The sequence below is a fragment of the Hevea brasiliensis genome, chromosome 14 (assembly GCF_030052815.1).
Source record: "Hevea brasiliensis isolate MT/VB/25A 57/8 chromosome 14, ASM3005281v1, whole genome shotgun sequence".
In the NCBI taxonomy this organism is placed as follows: Eukaryota; Viridiplantae; Streptophyta; class Magnoliopsida; order Malpighiales; family Euphorbiaceae; genus Hevea; species Hevea brasiliensis.
In genome coordinates, this window is record NC_079506.1 from 23,296,828 (window position 1) to 23,320,042 (window position 23,215).

Sequence of the window (23,215 nt, forward strand, 5' to 3'; positions counted from 1 at the left end):
CAAATTATATTTGTCTAAAAATTATTAAAAATATATTATTTTATAACTAAAAGAATATTATAAATAATGAGAAAAAGAAATTGAAGAAAAGAGAAAGAAAATTAGAGGATAAAAAAAATGAGAAAATGATGATAGAGAAAAAAAATAGAGAATCAATAGTGAAATTAGAGAAAAATGAGAAATAAATTGAACATTAGAAAAATGAAATGAAAGAAATGAAAAAAATGAGAAAAAGATTATTTAAAATGAATATTGATTAAGGAAAGAGAAAAAAAATGAAATTAGTTAAATGAAAGATGAAAAAATATATTAATAAAAAAGGTAAAATAAAAATTAAAAAAATGAAAAAAATAATGAAATGAGAGAAATTTAAAGAATTATTTGAAATTTAAAAAGAAAGTGAAAATAAAACAAGTTTTTTTTCCTTTCAAATTTACTAGTGATTTTCATAAAATATGCTAATAAATTATATATATATAAAGCAATTTATAAATAAAATTTAAATCCGTTAGTTATTTACAAATAGATTAATAATTAATTTAAAAATTAATTTGTAATTTATAAATTGATTTTAAAATTTATTAATAATTTGAATAATTTTTATTTCTTATTAATTTATTAATAAAATTTATCACTAAATCGCATGATTCTAAAATTAAAATTTACTATAAGCTTCAAAAGATTTACAAAAGTGTGCTACCTAAGCTACTAAAATTGTTTTAAAAATCACCATAAAACACAATCTCTTTATTATTTTTATTTATATATTTTTTATATAAAAAATTAACTTATTATATTAAATATCAATTTTTTAGATTTTTCGAAATTTCAATAAAAAAAAATTATCTAAATTTCATTTTTACAATATCTTTTAAAAATTTAAAAATTTTTAAGTTTATAATTTTAAACATTAGAAAATTTATTATTACATAAAATAAAATTATAATTAATTAAAATTTTATCATTAATATAATTTTACAATATAATTATAAAAATACAAAATATATATTAATTTATATTATTCAAATAAAATAATAAATAATTTGTATAACATGTGAATAAAATATTAATACTTTATTAATTATGGAACTAGACTACCAGCAAATTTCCTTTAAAAAATGGAAAGTTACAAAGCAGACTTGTTTAATTTCAATAATCTTTTACACCCACTTATCCCTCACACCTCATATGATGCAATATGTGAGGTGTATTGCAATATCATTCATCAATTAGTGTCTTCATATATCATTTTCTACACATTAAGAGAAATTATCAATTTTTTTTTTAATTTTTATATTTCAAATAATTGTAAAAATTAACTAAACTAGTAAATTTTTATCATGTCTAAAATAATTATTAATATAAAATTATATATATTATTTAAATAATTTTATATCAATAATTTAAATATAACATGCTTGTTTCATTTTTTTATATAAAAAATTAAAAAAATTATTATTTGGTTTATATACTTTACTTTTTAACTTTTATATATTTAAAAAAATATATTATTTAATATATGAATTTTACTTCTGTTAAACTGCTAAATCTCTTCATCAATAAATTTTAATGTCAATTAAATTATTATTTAATTATTTTTTTAATAAAATTACTTAGTGGGTCCTTTTATTTTAGAAACACATTAGTTAATATTTATAATTTAATTATATTAACACTTTAGTTTTTTTAATTATTTTTTATATTTAAATTAGCTTATCCCGCTACTCTTATTTTTTTCTTATTATCAAGAAAAATTATTTTTTAATAGAAAAAACGAAAAAATATAAATAATTTAAAAAAAATAAAATTTTTATTTTCATCTATAAATATATTTTTAAAATATAAAAATAAATTAATTAATTATATTAAAATAAAAATTTAAATAATAATATTTTTAAAATATAAAAATTAACTTATTAATTTTATTAAAATAGAGAGATTTAATAATAATTTAACTGATTTATTAAAATATATTAATTAATAAAAAAATTATTAAAAAAATTAAATAATTGATAAAAAATAAAATATATAAAATTAAATAATATATTTTTAAAATATAAAAATTAAATAATAAATTTTATTAAAATATTAAAATTAAATAATAATTCATCTTAAAAATTTATAACAGTAATATCAAGTCTGAAAATTTTCAATAAAAAATAATTCGGATGCTGCCACGTCAAACAACAACCCAGCAACAGCTGACACGTAAACATCAAAAGGCCAACATAAATAAATAATAAAAACAATAATTATATTATTTTAAAAATTTATTACCCAAAACCTTCATTGGTTGCAACTCCCTTGGTCCTTTGTTGTTCCTATAAAAACTGGACTACTGGTCTTTTTTACCCTTATAGAAATTCATCTTATCTCCCAAAGCTGGTAGTTGTCATCATATTCTCAAAGTCTTTCTAATCAATCAAAGCAAAATAATTAGATCTCTCTTCTACCCAAAACCCCTCTCCTACCAGAAGCGAAACAACAGAGAATGAGCTATTACAACCAGAACCAGCCTCCTGTTGGTGTTCCTCCTCCTCAAGGTGCACCCGCTTTCAATTCTCCTTATTCTTCTTGCATTAACGATTGGGGTTGTTTTCTTTTTTTTTTTTTTTGTTAATGGGTTTAGTTGATTTTTCCTTTTTTTTTTTGTGGTGTTCTTGTTATCAAGTTATTGGGGATTTATGGGTTCTGTTTTGTTTTTGTTAGTGTCCCATTAATTGATGGGATCTAATAGATCTGATGTTGATATCGATGAGGTTTTGGTTCTAATTTTTTTGGGTATGAATTGATTAATTGAGTATAGGTTATCCACCAGAAGGGTATCCTAAGGACGCGTATCCCCCGCCGGGATATCCCGCACAAGGATATCCTCCTCAAGGTTATCCTCCACCGGGATATGGTCCTCCCCCTCCAGGTTATGGCCCTCAGTACGGTCAGCCGCCGCCTCCTCAACAGAGCAGCAGTGTTGGCTGTTTGGAAGGATGGTATGCCCTCCCTCTTTCTCTAACATGCATTTTTAAATTCTAGATGTGAAATTGTTGAGCCGACGTTAGAGGATCCAGATCTGTGGTATTGGTTCAACTCGTCGAGAACGAGTCGACTCAGTCAAGATATTACCATGGATTCATTTTATCCGAGTCAATTGGAATCTGTCATGTTTGTCCCCGTCAATTAACGGTGCGCAAATAGACCGTGATTTGCTTCGGTCAATTTATTACCCATATTGCCCTCCATCTTTTTGGGTAATTCTGAAGGTTCTTTTTTCGGTCATTAAAGACCGTGTTTGGATGAAGGTCAAAAACTTGCTGCTTTACAAAAAATACTTTTTTTAAATATAGTAATTATAGTATTAAAAATTATTTTAAAAATTCAGTGTTTTTCTAATGAAAAAAATGCTTATTGAATCCTTAAATCTCAATCTCAACCAGCAAGAAATTGAGACATATTTTTGGGATTTGTGCAAAACATAGTACTTGTATGCCTGCCATTGTAATTATTTGTTCCTGCAATTTGGATTTTCCAAGTACAATGTCATACTTTTGCGGTTTTGTTTTGGACTTTTGGTGACTATTTAATAAAATAATTGGCTTTAGCACAATGGGTTACTTCATTCATCTCAAAATTCAACTCAATTCGGCTGTTTTATGATTCATTTTTTTACCAATATAAAGAAAAACTACAATAGTGAAATACAAGAACAAGGTCATATATTTGTGAGAAGAAAAGGGTATCTAATCAATAATGTATCTAACTTACACGGGTTGCAGGTTTTAGATATCCAACTTGCAGCCTCTGAGCCTGTCTTTATGCTGTTTAGGCAAATGCCAACTTGCTTTTTCTTTCTGCCTTTGTCCTCAAATACTAAATAATTTTGATTTGAGTTGGAAACCCAATAATTAATGGTTATTTTATTGTACTAATCAGTGATAATAATGTGGTTTTGACTTGTGCAGTTTGGCTGCACTGTGCTGTTGCTGTTTGCTAGATGCGTGCTTTTGAGGATGAAAGAAAGCGTTGGGAGGGGTTATGATTCATTGAAGTGTAACTTTAATAGAGATTCCATTAAATCTCTCCCATAAGCCTATCCAATTTAAAGTTTCCCTCTCCTTTATTTTTAATCTTCTGATAACGTGTTTATCTTGAACAAGTAATTTGAACCCTTTTTCTCTTTTTTAAGTGGAAGTGAATAGTTGCTACATAACTTTCTTATTTCTTATGTGCTCATTGGTTTACACACACACACACACACACATATATATATATATATATATGTATACACATTCTTTAAGATTTATTAGGCGTCTTAACTTGTGGAGTATTATAGCCTAGTTTGGCTTAGTCATCCAATAATTAAAGACATATTATAGGTGTTAAAGTTGAGTCTCCGCGCCTTCCACTCCCTCTCCTTATTGCTTTGGTTTGCAGATTCTGTTTATACATTTGTTTTCTTTATGATAATAAGAAGCTATTAAGAATGATCTGTCTTTATGAGTGAAGAGAAAGATGGAAATGATGAATGGCCATTGGAAAGCAATCCTGGTTCCGCTTTATGCAATTGTTTTGTTGCCGTGAGGATAAGGATTGGTAAATTATGGTGGAGATACAAGCACTGTACGTAGTTGACTTTGGCGTGTAGTTTTTTTTCTATAAGATCTTTTTTAGGAATATTAATTATTAGCCACTATTTTCAATAACAGTTTTCAATAATCGCCACTTCAATACTTGCTTTATATTTGTTATATTATTGATTCATATTATTTATTTTTTAAATTTTTTTTATTTATATATTTGTTATATTATTGATTCATATTATTTATTTTCCAAATTTTTTTATTTTATTTTCATATTTATCATTAAAAGATAAATTAAAATTTTTTCCCATTATTTATTCACATATTTATTTATTATTAACTATTAAAGAATTAAAAAAAATTATAAAAAGAAAAATAGATTATATGGGTTAATAATATAATAAGTATTAAAAGTGATTGTCTAGAATTTATTCTAATTGTTTGATGAAAATATTTATCTTATTTAAGAAATGTAAAAAAATAATTAATATAAAATATTTTTAATTTAAAATAAAAGAATTTTTTTTTAAAACAAATTATTTTTATTTTTTAAATTTTAATAATTTTATTAAAATAAGAGAATATTTTTATTTATATATATATATATATATATATATATATATATAATATTTTTTTAAAAGATATTTTCATAAAAATATTTTTTTTCGTGAAAAAAAAAGGAAGCTTAGTTCTCTTAATGTAGCCTATTCGGATAGGTGGTCCACTCCTAATGTATTCATATTTCATAGTGCTCTACGAGTGGTTGGATTTGGTAGGCATATAGAAAAAAAAATTTTCGGTCAACGTATAAAATGAAATAATAAAATATTATAAAAAAATAATTTTAATATTTTATAATTGGATTCAACAAAATTTAATATCTTCAAAATTAAAAAACAATTATATTATTTATTAATTTATCATATGAATAAATTAATATCAAACATATATATTTATTTCAATTAATTTTAAATTTTATTAAAAAAATTTAATAATATGTAAAAAAAAAATTAGAAAAAGAAAAGATCCATTGACCCATTTCTGTCAAATACATCTGTCACTGGTTAGATTTCATTTCATGAAATATAACTGGCACAAATAGACTATTTGTCTGTATTGTTTGAAAAAGTTGATTTGGTTCATTTTTTTCATTGAATTTGATTTGGTTTTCTCTTAAAATTTAATTAATTTGGTTTTTGGTCATTTTCATTGAATCAAACCGATTCAAGCACAGCCCCCACAAGACAGACCACTTGACATATGACAAGACAGAATTCATTTTCCTCCAAAATGTAGAATAACTAGCTTTGGATTTTATTATGGAGTTGATTTTTGTCATTTCACTATTATAGAAGAAAAAAATTCAAAAAAAAAAGCAACGAATTGATTAATTGGCATTATTTATTAATATTATTTTCAGTAGATTTATTTTTATATTATGGCAATTGAAGAATAAAAATAAATAGAAATTAGGTTGAACATGCCTCATTTTCTAGCCAATTATAAGCCAAATATTTTTGTGTATGTTAATTGGCTAGTTTTTCCCTTATTTGAAAAAAAAATATATATTTTTATGAAAAAAATTTAATTTAATTTTCATGTAATTATATTTTTTATAAAATTTTTATTTTTTTAAATAAAGTATTTTTTAAAATAAACAACTTAATTTTTTCCTACATTAATTTTTTAAACATAAAAATTAATAACAAAATTAATTGAATAAAATTCTTCTAAAAAATTAATTAAATTAAATTCTTATAAAATTTTAATTTTTAAATAGGGGTTAGTGATTTTGATAGCAAACATAAATTATAGGATTAACTGAAGTGAAAAATTAAATCAAGTTTTAAAAAAACATAGTAATTTTTTATTTTAAAAATTTTTATGATCTTTTTAAAATATAAAAATATTTATACATACATAATATAAATATGTACTAATTATTTTAATATTATAATTAAATAATAAAAAATATTTTCATGAGAAATATATATTTAGAAAACTTTTTTCATTAAAAATATTTTTCATATATAAGTTATTTTTCATAAAATAAATAAAGTTTTAATAAGATAATCAAGTTTAAAAAATGAAAATTATTTTTTTTAAAAGAGGAGTATTTTTTTTAAATAATTTAGTTTTTTTATTTTAAGATTCCATTTGTTTTATGAAAAATATTTTCTTGAAAAATATTTTTTACATTTTAGAGTACCAAGAAAAATTGATTAATGAAAAATATTTTTTTAATTAAAGAAAAAATTAAATCATTCAAAATTTAATTTAGTACTACCTAAAATCCTTCTGAATAATTTTCTTAAGGTACTTAGACACGTCTAAGTAGTGGAGAAACTATTTTATCCATGTGGCAAAAAAATATATATATTTTATTATTTCTAATTACCTAAGCATGTACATACCATTTTGGAGTATTAACAAAATTTCGTTAGGGGGATTTGAAGTGTTATTAAATTGAAATTTAAATATTTTTATTATATAAATTAAAATTGAATGATAATAATGAAATAATTTTAAAATTGAAAAATGATGGATAAAATTAAGTTAACATTTTTTTATAATAAAAAAAAAATTAAATAAGTTAATGTAATTTTAGTGGAAGCCAAATAAGTTTAACATTAAGATTTACACAAATAAATACTAAACTTTTCAATTAAGGCCAAATAAATTCTCATCTAATAAAATATTATTTTTAATAAGAAAATATTATTTTTTTTAATTTTTAACTATTAAAATTATATATTATTATTATTTAAATTAAAATTAAAAAAAAGAAATTAAATGGGGAAAAATTATTTAATATTAAAATTACTATTTTTAATATTTATTATTAAAGAATAATAATTTAATTTTTTATAAAAATTAAGTTTATTTAATAATTATTGATAAAACTGGCTATTCGAATAGTGAATTGATAAATTAACCTTTGTGTTTACAATTGAATCAGATAAAAAATTAGTTTAATATGATTCAATCAATTTAATGATTGAACCAATGTACTCCGATTGACTCAACATGTTTAATTATTCAATAGAATATATATTTTTTTTAGAGTTGATATAAAAAAATTAAACTCAAAATATTATAAAAAATTTTATAATCAAAATCAATTAAACTTGCTTTGTTGTTACGTGTTTCTTAGTTCCATATATTTATTTTTTATACATTATATTATTTAATACTTTTATATAAAATTTAAAAGTATTATTAAAATTTATGTAAATAAGTTTTATTTTAAATAATTAAAATTTAATTAATTTTACTTATTTATTTATATTAATAAATATCATATTCAATTAATTTTTAATAATATATTAATTTCATCATTAACCCACTAATTAATTCAGTGATCCATTCAACTTTAGGCTGAATTTAATAACACATTTTAACTAACTTTAATAAGAAAATTTTGTTCTTATTTGAGCCAAAACTTAAATTTTAACTTATTTAAAAAGCACCTGCCTTTTTTTTTTGTCGTTTTGATAAACTCGGAAGCCCAACGAACTGCAAAGCCTAAACCGCATGAAAAACATGGATGTTTGCAACTTCCCATTACTACATTAGAACCCACTGGGAGTGGCATCTAGCAAGCGGCAAACAAATGTCTTTACCCCTTTGACCCAAGTCAAAACGCTGCTGGTCTGTTTGTTTGCCGAGAAAACCGAGGAAAAGAGAAGAAGAAACCGTCTCTTTAATTTTTATTTTGTTCCTTTTTCCACTGTTTTTCCGGCACCCAAATGCAGCGCCAGTACTCAAGCATCCCAAGAACCGTATTCGAGCTATTGTAATTAGCTATTATTTTACTCTCTCCCTCTTTCTTTGTAGTTATCGAATACTTGGCCTTGCTCAATTGAGAAGGAGAAGTGAAAGCTATTATTGATATTTTTTATGGTTTTTGTTTGTTTTTGTTGATTTTGTGGGTTTCATATTTGTTTATGGCTTTTTTTCTTTAAATTTTTTAACATGTATGGTTTCTATTCTGTTCTGCAGCTTTTTCCATACGTGGCTAATTCTGTTCCTTAATTATCAGGTTCTGTTTGAGTTTCTTTATTGCCGAATAGATTCATGTTTGGAAAACTTACTAGCTATTTTTCTTTTGCCCCAATATCAAGAATTAAAAGCATAGCTTTATATAGTTGTTAATGTATTTCATTAATTAAAATGTGCTTTTTCTTTGTATTTGCCTTGGATAATGTATCCGGTTCCTAGCGTTGGACTTTCAGTCTTGCTCGTTTCTTGTATTACCCTGAGCATAGGACACCAGAGAAAGACTCAGCTTGCATGAATTCGAAGATTTTATAATCTATAATAATTTTCCTTTTTCTTAGGTTGCTTAGTGAATTCTTATATACAAAATTAAACATACTGATGGTTGAAAACAAGATGAAATGAGAAACTGTATATGCATCTTGTGCATGCTAGAAGTCACATAACACTTTTGCAGCTTACATTTATTTTTCTTCAAAGGATGGTCATGTACACTTAAAACTGACCTCATTAGCTTTGGCATCATCAATTTCTGCAGATCTCTGTTTAAAATTTATGTTATGAAATAAGATTTATTTCTCAAATATTCTTGATTCATAATGTGAATCAACCAAAGGACAGTTTCCCTGCATTTTGAGTTGTAATCCCCTTATCAAAACATTTGTTAACATATGACTAAGGTGTGGATGTAACAGATTGCCATTCAGTTTTTTAGTTTAGGTTGAGGGAAAATGTCAATTTTGTATTAATTGAGTTTCTTGAATAGCAGTCTGCTGCCTATGGGTTGTTCTGGTATTAGGATCCATAGCAGCAAAGTCTAAATGTTTCAAATATGGAGCAGAGATGAGATGACCGGCAAAGCTGGTGAAAACGGATGACAGAATGCCTTAACAGATGGCAGAAACTTTCTTATTTGGAGCAAGAAATTCAAATGGATTTACATAAATCTATGTTGTGTATTTGCTTTGTGCACAAGTGTTTCTTGGTATGTGTTTCTATTCTTTAATTTTGACCAACTTAGGTAATTTTTGTTAGTGAACTTGCTTATATTAATATTTGTATCATCTGGCAGAGTTCGATTAAATTGCCTTCCCTTGTTGATGAATGGAGCTAGATACAGGTATGATCCAAAGTTTGCAATCTTAATCTGAATACCAGATTCTCATTTTATTGACTAACAATAATTTATTTTTTATGGAAAAAAGTATGCTTAGTGAATTCTCTAGAAGTTTTCATGTTGTCCCATTACAATTGATTTGATGCCTGTTTCTGAGCTACAATCTAGCATGAGAAGTAAAAACTATATGGAATGCTTATTTTCTTAATCAAATGGGGCATTTTGAGAATTAAACTCGGGACCTCTCACAACCTAAGTGAATCATACTACTAGACCCAATGCCCAACTCTTGATATCATTTCTTTTGGTGTTTCTTAATGTCATTTCCCATTTATGATTGAGGCTTGGATTCAAAATACTTGAAATTAATATACTCTGTGGATCAAACGAAACATATGTCTATCTACACTCTACACATGGTACTCATACTGAATAGTTGATTTATGATCATTGATGCAGTTATCTTTGTCCACCTAGATGCCAACATCTACCGCTCATTTTTCTTCTTAATTGATTGTTTGGAATCTTGTCAAACTCACATATAGTTTTTCTGTTTGGCTTAGGCTTGATTCCTCTGTTCAAACAATATAAACTGAAATAATGTGTGAGCTGCTGATTTACTTTGTAAATTCATTGGTGTAGATTTGAAATCTAGTGGATCTGAGTGATTAACATCTAAAATCATTGATAAAAAGCATAAAATATTGTTTTCCTAGTAGACTTAGGACTGATTGAAATGGTAAAGTGTGGGCATTCTGAGAATCGAACTTGGGACCTCTCACACCCAAAGCACGAATCATGCCACTAAGATTCCTATTTGTTGATACTAATAACATTCCAGTTGTCCTCATGATGGTGCAATTACTACTTCAAAAGTTTGGAACATAATAAGTATAATTGACATGCATATTCAATGTGTTGCTTTTTGCTTATTTTAGGATATCTTTCCTACCAGCTACCACTATTTTTTTTTTTGGTGTTGGGATTTTCTTTGCTGATTCACTATTAAACTTGGAATTGGAACTAAATACTATATTATGGACTAGCAATGAGTTCACTAGTTTTAATATTGTCTTGTCTACCAACTGAATAAATTCTGCAACCTTTTCTTCTCAATGTATTGGTGAAAAATGTGCTCAATAAAGGTAACCTTAGGTACTGGGATAAATGAAGGTTTGGTTAACAATGAATCATTACCCTCATATAGTAGCACTTTGTGCTTCGTTTTCTAGCTTACTCAACCTGCCATGGAATTTTGTTTTCTTGACGTATAGCATATTTAGTTTATTGCTTTTATTAGAATTTTACTTGCCCACCTACAGGTCACTTGGTATACTCTTTCACTTCCACAACCATTTGGTAGGGTTGAGGTAGCTGGCTTTTCAGTTGATTGCTGGGTTAAAGGTTATGTATCTAAATTGCTCATCTAGACTGCAAAGTCACTAGCTTATTTACTTGGCGTTAGAATCTTTTCAGAAATAAAATATATGTGCAGTTATGAAAATTGTGATGTTCTGCAGTTGACTTTAGGACAGATCACATAGCCACTTTATTTTAACTCCATACTAAGAGACCAAAAGCTATATTGAATATGAGTACTGAAGTGTAGAAAGGTGGGGGACTAGGGACTTGTAGTTCTGCAGTTGACTTCAGAGCAGATTACAGGTCCATGTATTTTAATTATTGAAACAGAACAAGAAAAAACTGAAACTTGAAAGTGTCTGGTTGACTCCAGGACAGATACAAGGCCAGATTTTAATCTCAATATTTGGATACAAAGCGAGAATCATACCACTAGACCAAATGCCCATTTATTAAGTTTGTTTAATTTATTGCTAAAAGAAGGATTCCATAATTATTTTTGTAATCTATATTTTCACAAACAAATTGTTGTACTTGCTGTTATTTTCATGTAAACCATGCATGTCAAATTTTAGATCAACCAAATATGAATAAGTGTTTCATTAGTAACACAATAGTTTGGCCCTAAATTATATTTAGTAAAATATTTATTTTTAAAGAATTATTTAGTTGTCAAACCTTCAAATATCCATTCCACTTGGAATTTGGGATGCATTTTCTAAATAAATACAGCAGTAAAACAAATGGTTAGTTTGTGAAAATATAAATATTGAAAAAGTTATGGGACCATGTAAAAAATAGCATGACTTGCGTATGTAAATTGATTCTGACCCCATATCTATACCTAATATGCTGCATGTTTATTGGTATATGTTTCTTTTCTTTAATTTAGCACATCTTTGACAGGCCATTTTTTTAGTGAACCTGCTCTTAATATTTGTATTATTTCGCAGGGTTCATGTAAATTGACCTTTTTTTTTCCCCCTTGATGAATGGAGCTAGATACAGGTATGATGCTGAGCTTGTTAATCTTTATTGGAACACCATCTTCATAAACTATAAAAGTACATCTGAATAGCATATCTGATATTCTAAAAAAAAAAATATGGAAATGGGGCATTCCGAGAATTGAACTCGGGACCTCTCGCACCCTAAGCGAGAATCATGCCACTAGACCAAATGCCCAACTACTGATGTTATTTTCTTTAATAATTCTTAATTTCATTTCCCATTTATTGGAATTGATGAGATTCCATTTTAAGGGGGAGTCTTATGGAAAGTCAATATTTTCTTCTCTAGGTAATGATGAAAAATGTGCTTAGAAAATGTAAGCTTAGGTAGTTGGATACACATAGATTTTGGTTAACAATGGATCTGAGTGCTCATGCGTGGTCATTTGTGGTTCCTTTTTCTAGCTTGCTCTGCCTGCCGCAAAAACTCATGATGAATAGCACATTTAGTTTGTTGCTTTTCTTTGATCTTTATATGCCAGGTTTCATGTCACTTGTTGCATTCTGTGATCTCTACAACCATTTTGCTCTGCTGGGTAACAATTATGTTTCTAAATTATTTTAATTTTATCAGTTAGGACTCTAGAGTAGAGACTTGTAGTTATTCAGTTGACTTTATGGTGGCCAAATTTGAAACAGAATAAGGAAAAGCTAAATCTATGTGGTTTGACTACAGAGGAAAAATTTTAATCTCAGTATTTGGAAATCCAAAACAAGATGGGGCATTCCGAGAATCGAACTCGGGACCTCTCGCACCCAAAGCGAGAATCATACCACTAGACCAAATGCCCTTTTTTCAAAAGAATCTATAATGAATACTTTAATATTATAGACCCTTTTTTTTATGATTTATATTCCCCCAAACTGACCATTGAATTTATTGCTATGTTGATGTATGCTATGCATGCCAAATATGAAATTAATAAGATATTTGGCACACATGATTAAATAAATAAGCTATTTAAAATAAATATTGTGCAAGAGTTAGGGGACCACGTGAAAAATGGGATACTTCTTTGTTGGTAATTCTTTAATTTTGTGCCGCTAAGATTCTAAGAAGGTAGCTAAAAGAGAGGAAAAGATATGGGGCATTCCGAGAATTGAACTCGGGACCTCTCGCACCCTAAGCGAGAATCATACCACTAGACCAAATGCCCGATAGCTGAGATTATCTTCCTTGGTGATTTTTTAATTGTCTATTATTTCCATCACCATATTAAATGGAGCATATATGGTTTCTGTATTTTATTGTTGATGCTCTTTGTCCACCTAAAAATCAATATCTACTGTCATTTATTTTTAAAATTGACTCCATGGAATTTTGTCAGAAAACTAAAATATTTAATTGTGTTGTAGCTTTTCTGTTTTATTTAGATTTTAATTCCTCTGCTATGAATTGAAATCATTTGCTGGGAAAAGGTGGTAATCTTTGGGTTGGGATCATTCGTGTCTTTTTTTCAAGTGATTTTGAGTTTTGAGCTACCTCTAGATCTCAAACAAACTGGGGTCATACAATGTCAACTTAAATTTGATTGGGTTATTCATATTGCATGTGAAATTGTTATTTCATTAAAAAAAAAACATAATTGTTATTATCATTTATGTCAATTGAAAAACAAATAGGGGCATTCCGAGAATCGAACTCGGGACCTCTCGCACCCAAAGCGAGAATCATACCACTAGACCAAATGCCCAGTTGGCTTGCAGATTGCTGGGTTTATTATAATAACTTATCTATAGTTTTTTTTTAAAGGGATTGCATGTTTTCTCTTCGGTTGCAATGCCAATGGAGCACTGAGCACATTCTTCCATGCATACATCAATAAGAGTTTAGGGCAGTTGCAACAAGAGATTAAAGAGTGGAATTTGCACAGAAATTAGACTTTTAATTTTGGTTCCTAGTTTAATTTAGGGTGTAATGGAAAGTTAAGCATTTACATTTATTAATCTTTTTTTACCCTCCATTTTGTTTGAGGTAGGTATGCACAAGCGAAATCAGAAAAGAAATACGCATTGTAGTAACTCATAACAATTTTACCAGAGGGCGCTTACTTTTATAAGTGTACATACACATTCATTCACAAACAGTATAGGATCCTGAAGCACTTGCTCTACCTCATATGCGTCTAAGGAAACATTCTCCATATTTAATTAGCATGTGTTAATTAAGAAAATTGAAAATCAAGAATGAAAAATTAAAAATCAGATATCTGGCTTCTAAGAATAATTTATTGTACACTGAATTTTAGTCTTGTGATTATCCAATGATAATAATCAATAAATGTTGTTGAGGTTGATTTTGGGTCGATTGTTGGTTAAAAAATAAACTATGAGTAGATACAACCAGTCCCTGGTTCGAAACTGGAACCAGATTGGTTCCAACCAGTCAAAAGTGCATTGATCAAAATCGATATTAAATCAAATTGAAATTGGCTGGATCAATTTGGGTGAAACAGTATTTTTTTTTTCAAAAAAAAAAAAAATCAACTATTAGATTTGATCAAAATTGAAATTGAATTAGAATTGGGGGACTCTAAGAGTTCGATGTCAGTCCTTCTAAACCTTGAACCTGAAGTATGGTCCTTGGCTACCCTTTGGAGGAGCTAGGAATGAGCCTAAATAGCTTTATTACCATATCTGCCTAAAAAATGGTCTCCACAGAATCTTTTAGTCCTATATGGAATTTAGGGGAGTATTAATTACAAAATTATTACGTCTCCAAATTAGTTATAATTATAAGAAATAATTGACAAATATGAAATATTATAAATAATAATTATATTAATTATAATATTCATTTTTATATAATAAAAAAATGTATATATAAAAATAATTATATTTTTTAAAAATTACATTTTTAATTCTTATATGTGTATTGTAAATAAATTAATAATTATATATTTATTTCAATAATAAAACTTTTATTAGTTATTTTACATATAAGATTAGATATAATTTTACAAAAACGTTTATGATATATTAGTTACAATCAACTATTAGCTATCAGTCATTTTGTATTTTAAAATTTCTTCAAATTATTATAATTCAATTTCATTTTTATCATATTTTAGATAATTAATAATTCTTTTCTCACTATATATATATATATATATTAATTATAAACCTTATATGTCAAATTTTTTTGAAAAGAAAACATAATTAGAGTTTGAATCTCTAAATTTTTTTGATATAAGAAATATATTCACTAGAATACTAATTTAATGAGAGTATTATCATAAATATTGTAAAAATAATATTAAGATTAAAATATTAAATTAGAAAAGTGGCATGACATGATAATGTTGATAGTAATTAATTAATACATATATTTTGTGGTGGGGGTAATGAAAAATAGGCAAAGATTTTAATTATTGTTGATTAGTGTTGAAGATAGAATGGGCATTGTAAGAAACTCACCAGCCATCATGAACACTTTGAAAGACACTGATAGATATCTAATACCAACTTATAAGATCATTGATCTAACAAATTAATCACTTCCCTAATTATATGTGATTATAATGTAAACCATGCAAAATTAAAAACATATCAAAGATCACTTCCCTAATTATATGTGATTATAATGTAAACCATGCAAAATTAAAAACATATCAAAGAAAAGATACATAAATTATGAAAAAGTAAAGGAAACTAATGAGGTATATATCCAGCTAAATACTTCATGATCAAAATCTACTAATCATCACAAGACCCACCAACATTTTGAAAATGATAAAAAAAGAAAAAATCCAAGTTTCATCTACCTGAACTGAAATTTCTTCTTTTTGGTTTTAGATATTTGACATATAAACTTGCTCTAACATCCAACATTGTCCAAGATTCATCTGCCTGAAATTTCTTTCTTAACGAAAAATTAGAATCAAACTAAAAAATCAAACTTAATTAGAATCAAACTAAAATATCAAAATAAGTTTGATTTGTTATTGTTCTTCAGTTTAGTTCAGGACCCAAAAAATCGTGCACAATCCTACCTTTGGTCATTGAACTAATTGAGACTAGGCATTTATTTAATAAATTAAAACTCTCAAATTAGCTATGTCATTATAGCAGATGTATTATATTTATCTAGAGATTTTCATTCATGTCTGGTTGTTCATGTCAATGGAGGTTAGCACACCTTATTGTTAAGAGATGTCTGCGTGATGGTTCTTTTTCTTGCATTCCTTCCACTCACACCAATTTTTTAATCTCTCAATGCCTTTGAAAAAAAAAGACATATAATTTAGTAAAAAAAAATTGGCATCAATTTGTGATATTTTTTGAAGCTTAATTAGTCATATTAACAGAATTAAAGAAGAGATTAATAATCACAAATAAAAAAGAATAGATGGAATGGAATTGCTTTAAAATGGGACAAAATGATAACAAAGTGGGCAGACCTATCTCTATCAATCATGTAAAATTTTTGCTTTTAGATTACCCGCAATTCACTGCAACCCATTGCTTTCTACACCTTTCTAATTGCCCTTTACTTTATTTACATATATAAGAGAGAGCCGAAGTGAGAGAATGAGCAAGGCATTGTGAAGAGAGAAGAAGAAGAAGAAGAAAGGCAAGAATTTTTTATTTTTGTTGTTGATCTATTCCCTTAGGCTGGTTGTGGAAATGGCCACCTTTGGAGGAACACAACAAAAATGTATGGCCTGTGAAAAAACTGTGTATCTTGTTGATAAGTTGACTGCTGATAATAGGATTTACCATAGAACCTGCTTTAGATGCCACCATTGCAAGGGTACCCTTAAGGTAATTAACAATTCTATCTCTTCAGATCATGACTTGGTAGATTGATTTTCTTTTCTTTTCTTTTCTCTTTTTCTTTTGTGTTTTGGTTTAGTTAATTGGCTTATCTTTCATTTCCTTTGATTTTGTGCATTTGTATGATTTGTACATGTAATTCTCCAATAAAATTTCATCTTTTGTATCTAATATATCAAGAATTCAAACCCAGTATTTTTCTCTAATTTCCAAAAATTTGGCTGTGTTGTAACCTTGAAAGACAGCTTATTTGACGATATGTTTTCTTCATTATTTTGCAGCTAAGCAACTACTGTTCTTTCGAAGGGGTTTTGTACTGCAGGCCTCACTATGATCAAATCTTCAAGCGAACTGGAAGTCTTGACAAGAGTTTTGAAGGTAAAAACCAAAACCCATTACCAAAAATCTAAATTTTAACGCACTTGTTGCATCCTCTTAATTATTAATAATTAATATTCTCTTATACTTCCTCTGAAATTCTTTCAGGAACACCCAAAATTGCCAAACCAGAAAAACCAGTCGATCATGAGGTGATTATATTCACTTGACCCCATTGGAATATATATATATATATATATATATATTAATTATTCGAAGTTGATATAAATTTATTTCGTTGGAATTGTGTATCTCACAGAATGCAAGCAAAGTGTCAAACAAGTTTGCAGGCACCAGAGAGAAATGTGTGGGTTGCAGTAAGACTGTTTACCCTATTGAGAGGGTATGTGAAGTACCATTTTTATATAATTTTCAAGCATGTTTGATTCTTCTTGGAAATGAAAATGAAAGAAAAAAAAAAAATCTAAATTCCATTTTATTTACCAAACTCTGAAGATGAAGAGTGGTGTTTTTTTTAATGGTGTTGAAGGTGACTGTGAATGGAACTCCATACCACAAGAGCTGCTTCAAGTGCACGCATGGAGGGTGTACTATAAGTCCATCAAACTATATTGCACATGAGGGAAAACTCTACTGCAAGCATCACCATATCCAACTCTTCAAGGAGAAAGGAAACTACAGCCAGCTCGAGACAGAGAGAGAACCAGCAGTCACCACAGAGAAAATCACAGCCATGGAAATTGCTGCTGAATCATAATAATTAAATCAACTGATCAAATAATAAAAGCAGCTTCTTGTCTGTTATTGCCTCTCTACAGAGTACGTGTTATTGCATTGTCTTGATGGGTTAAGGTCGATGTTTTTTCAACTGTAAGATTGGTGCTCCATGGCTACGATTGTGGACACTTCAAATGTCTTAACTGGTTTTTTCTTGTGGGGTTGAGTGAGATAAAGATACAATGGAATATGTCCGTACAAGTTTTGTTTCAGTATTTTCTTGATACATATGAAGATACCCTTTTTATGTCCTGAGCTATATTATCAATATTATCAACCCTGCAATCAAATTACTTGGACTCCAATTGATAGAGCAAAAATTTATAGAGTAGTTGAAGTCATTCATTAGCGTATAGAATTCATGCAATTTCTGTGCCAAAAATCTCATAAGTATCACCGTACATTATGCAAGCGTCTTAACCATATTTGTATACACAGAAATGAACTCCTCCCCACCCAAGAAGAAGAAGAAGAAGAATTACAACAGGATTTTTATAATGTATAATCACAAGATACTGTATTTCAATTTGTATACAATATAACGCACAACAACTTAGATAGTCTTCCTTCATACTGCGTAAGTTTTCTTTGCTTCCTTCAAAAGAAATTTTCCATATGTTCACCTTGCTTTGGCCAATTTAACATGTCCTCAGTCCTGGCATCAGACGTACCAAATGGAACCAAGACTAAACAGACAGAAAAGATTAGTTTCAATCTACAAAATCCTTTTTGGTTGAATTGTCTTTTATTATCTGAGCTGCAAGTATCAAGAGCTCCACCATCTCAAATCCTGCAGCTGACACAGAATCCATCTTCTCACTGCTGGAGTCCCCATGAAAATCACTTGGCTCGTGGGCACTTTCACCAACTGATGTATCAACTGCCTCAGCTGACCAACTAATGGGTAAAGAACTACCAAGGGCAGTCTTCAAAAGTTTAGCCTCATAAATGATATCGCCAAGAGCGTCTGACATGCCAATGACAGTACCTTCACAAGCAACCGACTCTTTGACCTATAAAATACATAGCATCAGCAACAGAACAGCTAATAATTTTCAACTATGAAGGAACATTCATGTGACCCATACATGTGAACTTGCACAAAAACTTCCATGCTAAAAGGTAAAAAAGGCAGGCATCATCACATTATGAGTTTTTTACCCTACTTATCTTAGCACTTTTCTGTATTGCAACCAAGAACCAAATCCAACTTAAAAATTACAAACTTTCAACTAGTTCACCATTCCAAAAGTATTCATATTAAAAAGGAAGGAGGGGGAGGGAGGGAATGGAGGAGGACAATATCTCTGGAGAGGCAATTTTGCACATTGCATAAAATGATTACCTTTGCAAGTGCAAGACGAAGTCTATGAATTGAAGAAGTCAGATGCTCCATACTATCCATGCTCTCCTTGAGGGTGGCATTTTCAATCTTCATCCTAAGATGAGAAGGAAATAAAAAAAAAAAAAAATCAACCATTTCATTAAGAGGTGATGAACTTTTGTGACATTCAATGAAAACAAAGGTAAAATGCAGTGAAAGGGGAAAAGAGAGGCAATTGTGATAAATGTAATTTACTCTCAAATATCATTATACAAATTAAATGTTTGATAAAGCACTGTCATTCTGGTTTCTTGAATTGCGCAATGCAACTTACCTGGTAAAATCTAAGCTACTGGACCTTCTGTTGGCGAAATTTCCTTCAATATTCAGGCAAGCTTCCTCTTCGTTTCCACTGAAATCCATTGTACCAATCCAACGTCTCAGATATGTCTTTTTCAGCAGGTTTCTTAACCTCCCATCTCTTTCATGAGTAAAAAGCCTTTTCTCCCCACTGTCCGTCAATGAATTTCTTTCTTGTATCCCATGACCTATTTCCCTGCATAATTATTTGGCTTTCTTGTAAGTTTTTTAAACCGTCAGAAGTAAAATCAAGTATGTATCAGCAAGTGCATAGGAATGCATAACATGCATTCCTTTTGAACTTTAACCTATTATGATAAATCTCTCACATGAAGTACCCCAAAAATAATAATAATAATTTCTCTTGGTTAAACTCCATTTATAACCACATGTCATATTATAAGTGCCAACCATGTATGCAATTTAGTGTGTCATAAAGAGAGAAGATAAAGCCTGGAAATATATGTTTTAATAGGCAGCACAAATGATTAGAGGACAATATGATGAGAGAAAAATGACTCTTCCTTTTGGTATATAAACAACTCAAACTGTATATGTAATGGAAATGTGGCCGAAGACATTGAGAAGTTACATATGCAGGAGGAGAGGGGGGCGGGGGGGTGGTGGTGTTGGTGTGGGGTTGTAAGGAGACGAGTAATTTCCGGTTCCAGCCTCAATGTTTTTGCTTTGGCATACAGCTTTAACTGAACTTATTAATCATGAAAACCAAAATGACTCGTGGTTTAGGCTGTTAGAAAATGAAGTTTTTGTTGAAACTACCAATCTGGTTGGTCTGATTCAAATTTTGCAGAGAAGCAATCGAAACAACAGTTATGTTCAGTCATGGATAATTTACACTGCTTCCAGAATATTCAGTTCTACAGCAAACTCGAAATTACTTTCCTAACGTTCCAAGTGTATAATAGCACTTCCAAAATGTTACATTGACATAAGTACTTAATCTCCAAGAGGAAATCATTGAAAAATTCCATTTTTTTCCATATTTGACACCACAAGTTGAAGGATTCAGATTCTAGCAACAACAATTTTTTCTAACTCTTTTATTTTCTTTTCTTAATCATTTTAACTTCAAGACTTTTATATTATTTTCTCAACAGTCATGGATGAACTGATGGATCATAAATCTGTACAGTGGTGGGATTTTATGTTATCTTGAATGCATAAATTCTTCTCCTCCTCCTCTGCCTAAACATCACAGCCCACAAAACATTTTAGCTTAAATGGCCATTTCACTTATATCAAAAGGGTCAATAACTGTCATTTCGACCATTACAATTTACAACCAATATTCAGACATTTTGTGAATCAACAGGGATTATTAGAAAATATCATATCAGTATTCTGTACAGAAAAAATCCGTTAAATATCAGGCGATACTTTATCTTCCCTGTTGCTAATTCCTTCCATTTTTCTTAATACAATTTCTTTTAATATTAATAACAATATATATATAAATAAAACTTGTATTGTGATTAAATGAAATATTTAGTTCATGAATATCAATTTGATTAAGCGGTTTCATGTTTTGTGCACTATCAAAGTTATTGAAATATTTGAGATCCAACAAAGACATTGCCACCAGAAAACAGCAGTTGCAGAAGCATCAATTTCAACAATGGATAAACAATAATGTCATAATCTAGAGAAAAGAAGAAATTTTACTCTTGTAATTGTTGATATTCCTGCTTTAACCGCGCCAACTCCATAAGAACTTTAACCTTTTCATTGGTAACCTAAAACATCACAACATTTTTGCAATGTATCAATAAATCCAACCAATAAATTCTTGTGTTGTTTAATGGAAATAAAATAAAATGCCAACCGACAACTTCATTGAAAAGAACAAGCAATATGAACTTCAAACAAGGAAGCACAAAGTTCATGTCAACAAAGGCACATCAAACTTCAGACAGGAACATATTTCCGGTTTAAGAAAAACTTCAACAGCAACATATCCCAAAGAGATTTCTTACCTTATACAAGAAAGAAGAAAATACTACTTACTCACTGCCTCACTCCCATATTGAACTAAACAATAAGCAGCATGCATTAAACATAGATCCCATGATGGCATGATTCAATTTACTATTAAAAATAAAAGCACCATGTTACATATCTCATAATCTCTGACTTATTTATTTATTTATTTATTTTTTGACAAGGATATATGCTGATGTTAATGTATAGAAACATGAAAGGGTCATATACACATGCTTTGTAATAATATTAGCAATTATATGATTTCTTCGAGAAGTTTAACATTTACACCATCAAAAGAAAATTAATTGAACGAAAGAACTGGGTCAAACAAATTATTATGAACCTATTTTGAGGACCACAAACAAGTCTCAAAAATAATTCTGTTTAGGCAATTTTGTTTCGGTTTTCTGTTTCCCCACATAACTAACAAGACAAACTTAAAACAAAGGATCTAGGAAAATACTAAAAAGATATATATGAAGAGATTAAAAAGCAGCACATCAAACACAAGAATTGCGCTCACATTAAGTGCATCATTTTAGACCATATGACCAAAACCAATGTCCAATAGATGTTAGGATGACATCATTACTGTATAACTATTCAATGTATCACCATTATAGCCATACAAGTTCGAGGCTTTTTAAGATCCTGCTCGCTAATATATTTCTTATAGTGGCAGCAGATAAATGCATGAGTCTGAACAAGAAAATCACAAATCTATTCACAAGAAATATAGTAATATGGGTAACATTCAAATAACTGATAGGCAACATGCTTTCAGTGCACAGAATGCAAGCAAAAATATTCAATAGGATTACTTGCAGTAAGTTTCTCTGAAGCTCCTCTATTTTTTTCTGAAGAGCTGCATTCACATTTCTCTCCAGTAAATGTCTTTCTTCCTGCTGCGATAAAAGCAACAATGCCGCAACCTAACAAACAACCCAGTCGAGTAGAAAGAAGTGTAATTATTTCAATTAGTTGGACACATTCAACTGAAACAATATACACACATAACAGAAAGATAAAGCAAAATTGCAGGACATAAGTTGACACAAGGAACCTTCTCTTGCAATGCCTGTGCAAGGGCCTCAGAGGTATTGCCTTCTTTCAAAGCCACAGTATCCAGTGAGCCATCCTTAATTTCCTGCAATAGGTAAAGAGCATAAATTACCACCAAAACTAAAAATTAAAAATATGTATAAGGGTCAATAGAACAAAACATAACACAGTGCAGAAATAGAGAGAACAAAGGGGCAAGGTTTCTAACCTTCAATACCAAATCTGGGTCATTATCATTAGTTATGTGTACATCTTGACATTCATTTATATCCAGGTTTATGACTCTGTGAGAAAGCCCCAAATTCTGTTCTCTCACATCAATTTGTCCAATCTTTTCTTCTAGCACATTAATAGTTGATTGGATATGCAATCTCCCCTCATCCAGTAAATTCATGATGTAAACTGTGTCCACCGAATGGTGATGGCGTAATTCTCCTATACCATTCATTATCATTTTGCCCAAATGGATCTGCACTTAATCAGCACAAAAATTAGCAACAAGATCTGGGTATTT

General features: G+C 28.8%; 3 protein-coding genes, 1 long non-coding RNA gene and 4 other non-coding genes across 14 annotated transcripts in view; 3 read left to right on the forward strand and 5 right to left on the reverse strand.

Moving 5' to 3' along the window:
• Positions 1-2,288: 2,288 nt before the first annotated feature.
• LOC110653119 (cysteine-rich and transmembrane domain-containing protein WIH2) lies at positions 2,289-4,204 on the forward strand. The gene is made up of 3 exons (XM_058135174.1): positions 2,289-2,543; positions 2,807-2,987; positions 3,957-4,204. Exons 1-3 carry the CDS (start codon positions 2,492-2,494, stop codon positions 4,000-4,002), a joined length of 279 nt encoding a protein of 92 aa, XP_057991157.1. The 5' UTR covers positions 2,289-2,491; the 3' UTR covers positions 4,003-4,204.
• A 3,864-nt stretch (positions 4,205-8,068) lies between these two features.
• Positions 8,069-13,752, forward strand: LOC110648451 (uncharacterized). Of its 4 annotated transcripts, none has more exons than XR_009143526.1 (5): positions 8,069-8,370; positions 8,577-9,693; positions 11,013-11,094; positions 12,006-12,060; positions 12,545-13,752. It is a non-coding gene; the product is annotated as an uncharacterized LOC110648451 (long non-coding RNA). The 4 variants fall into 4 exon arrangements; XR_009143524.1 differs by having other exon boundaries at positions 8,577-9,558; positions 9,646-9,693; positions 12,006-13,752; XR_009143523.1 differs by having other exon boundaries at positions 12,006-13,752.
• TRNAP-AGG (transfer RNA proline (anticodon AGG)) lies at positions 12,166-12,237 on the reverse strand. Its single transcript has one exon. It is a non-coding gene; the product is annotated as a tRNA-Pro (tRNA).
• TRNAP-UGG (transfer RNA proline (anticodon UGG)) lies at positions 12,782-12,853 on the reverse strand. Its single transcript has one exon. It is a non-coding gene; the product is annotated as a tRNA-Pro (tRNA).
• Positions 13,148-13,219, reverse strand: TRNAP-AGG (transfer RNA proline (anticodon AGG)). The gene has a single exon. It is a non-coding gene; the product is annotated as a tRNA-Pro (tRNA).
• TRNAP-UGG (transfer RNA proline (anticodon UGG)) lies at positions 13,685-13,756 on the reverse strand. Its single transcript has one exon. It is a non-coding gene; the product is annotated as a tRNA-Pro (tRNA).
• A 2,778-nt stretch (positions 13,757-16,534) lies between these two features.
• LOC110648454 (LIM domain-containing protein WLIM1) lies at positions 16,535-18,206 on the forward strand. Its single transcript, XM_021802688.2, has 5 exons — positions 16,535-16,826; positions 17,120-17,216; positions 17,325-17,368; positions 17,476-17,559; positions 17,707-18,206. Exons 1-5 carry the CDS (start codon positions 16,689-16,691, stop codon positions 17,932-17,934), a joined length of 591 nt encoding a protein of 196 aa, XP_021658380.1. The 5' UTR covers positions 16,535-16,688; the 3' UTR covers positions 17,935-18,206.
• Positions 18,207-18,299: 93 nt separating this feature from the next.
• The window catches only part of LOC110648455 (uncharacterized), a 29,494-nt gene continuing 24,578 nt past the window's right edge, over positions 18,300-23,215 (reverse strand). For all 4 annotated transcript variants that reach the window (XM_058135070.1, XM_058135071.1, XM_058135069.1 and 1 more), the window contains 7 exons: positions 22,910-23,170; positions 22,703-22,786; positions 22,461-22,571; positions 21,322-21,392; positions 19,613-19,834; positions 19,300-19,393; positions 18,300-18,967 (listed from right to left, as the gene is read on the reverse strand). In XM_058135070.1, the coding sequence (XP_057991053.1) occupies positions 18,665-18,967; positions 19,300-19,393; positions 19,613-19,834; positions 21,322-21,392; positions 22,461-22,571; positions 22,703-22,786; positions 22,910-23,170 (1,146 nt within the window). In that variant the 3' untranslated portion in view covers positions 18,300-18,664. The remainder of the gene's footprint in view (positions 18,968-19,299; positions 19,394-19,612; positions 19,835-21,321; positions 21,393-22,460; positions 22,572-22,702; positions 22,787-22,909; positions 23,171-23,215) is intronic.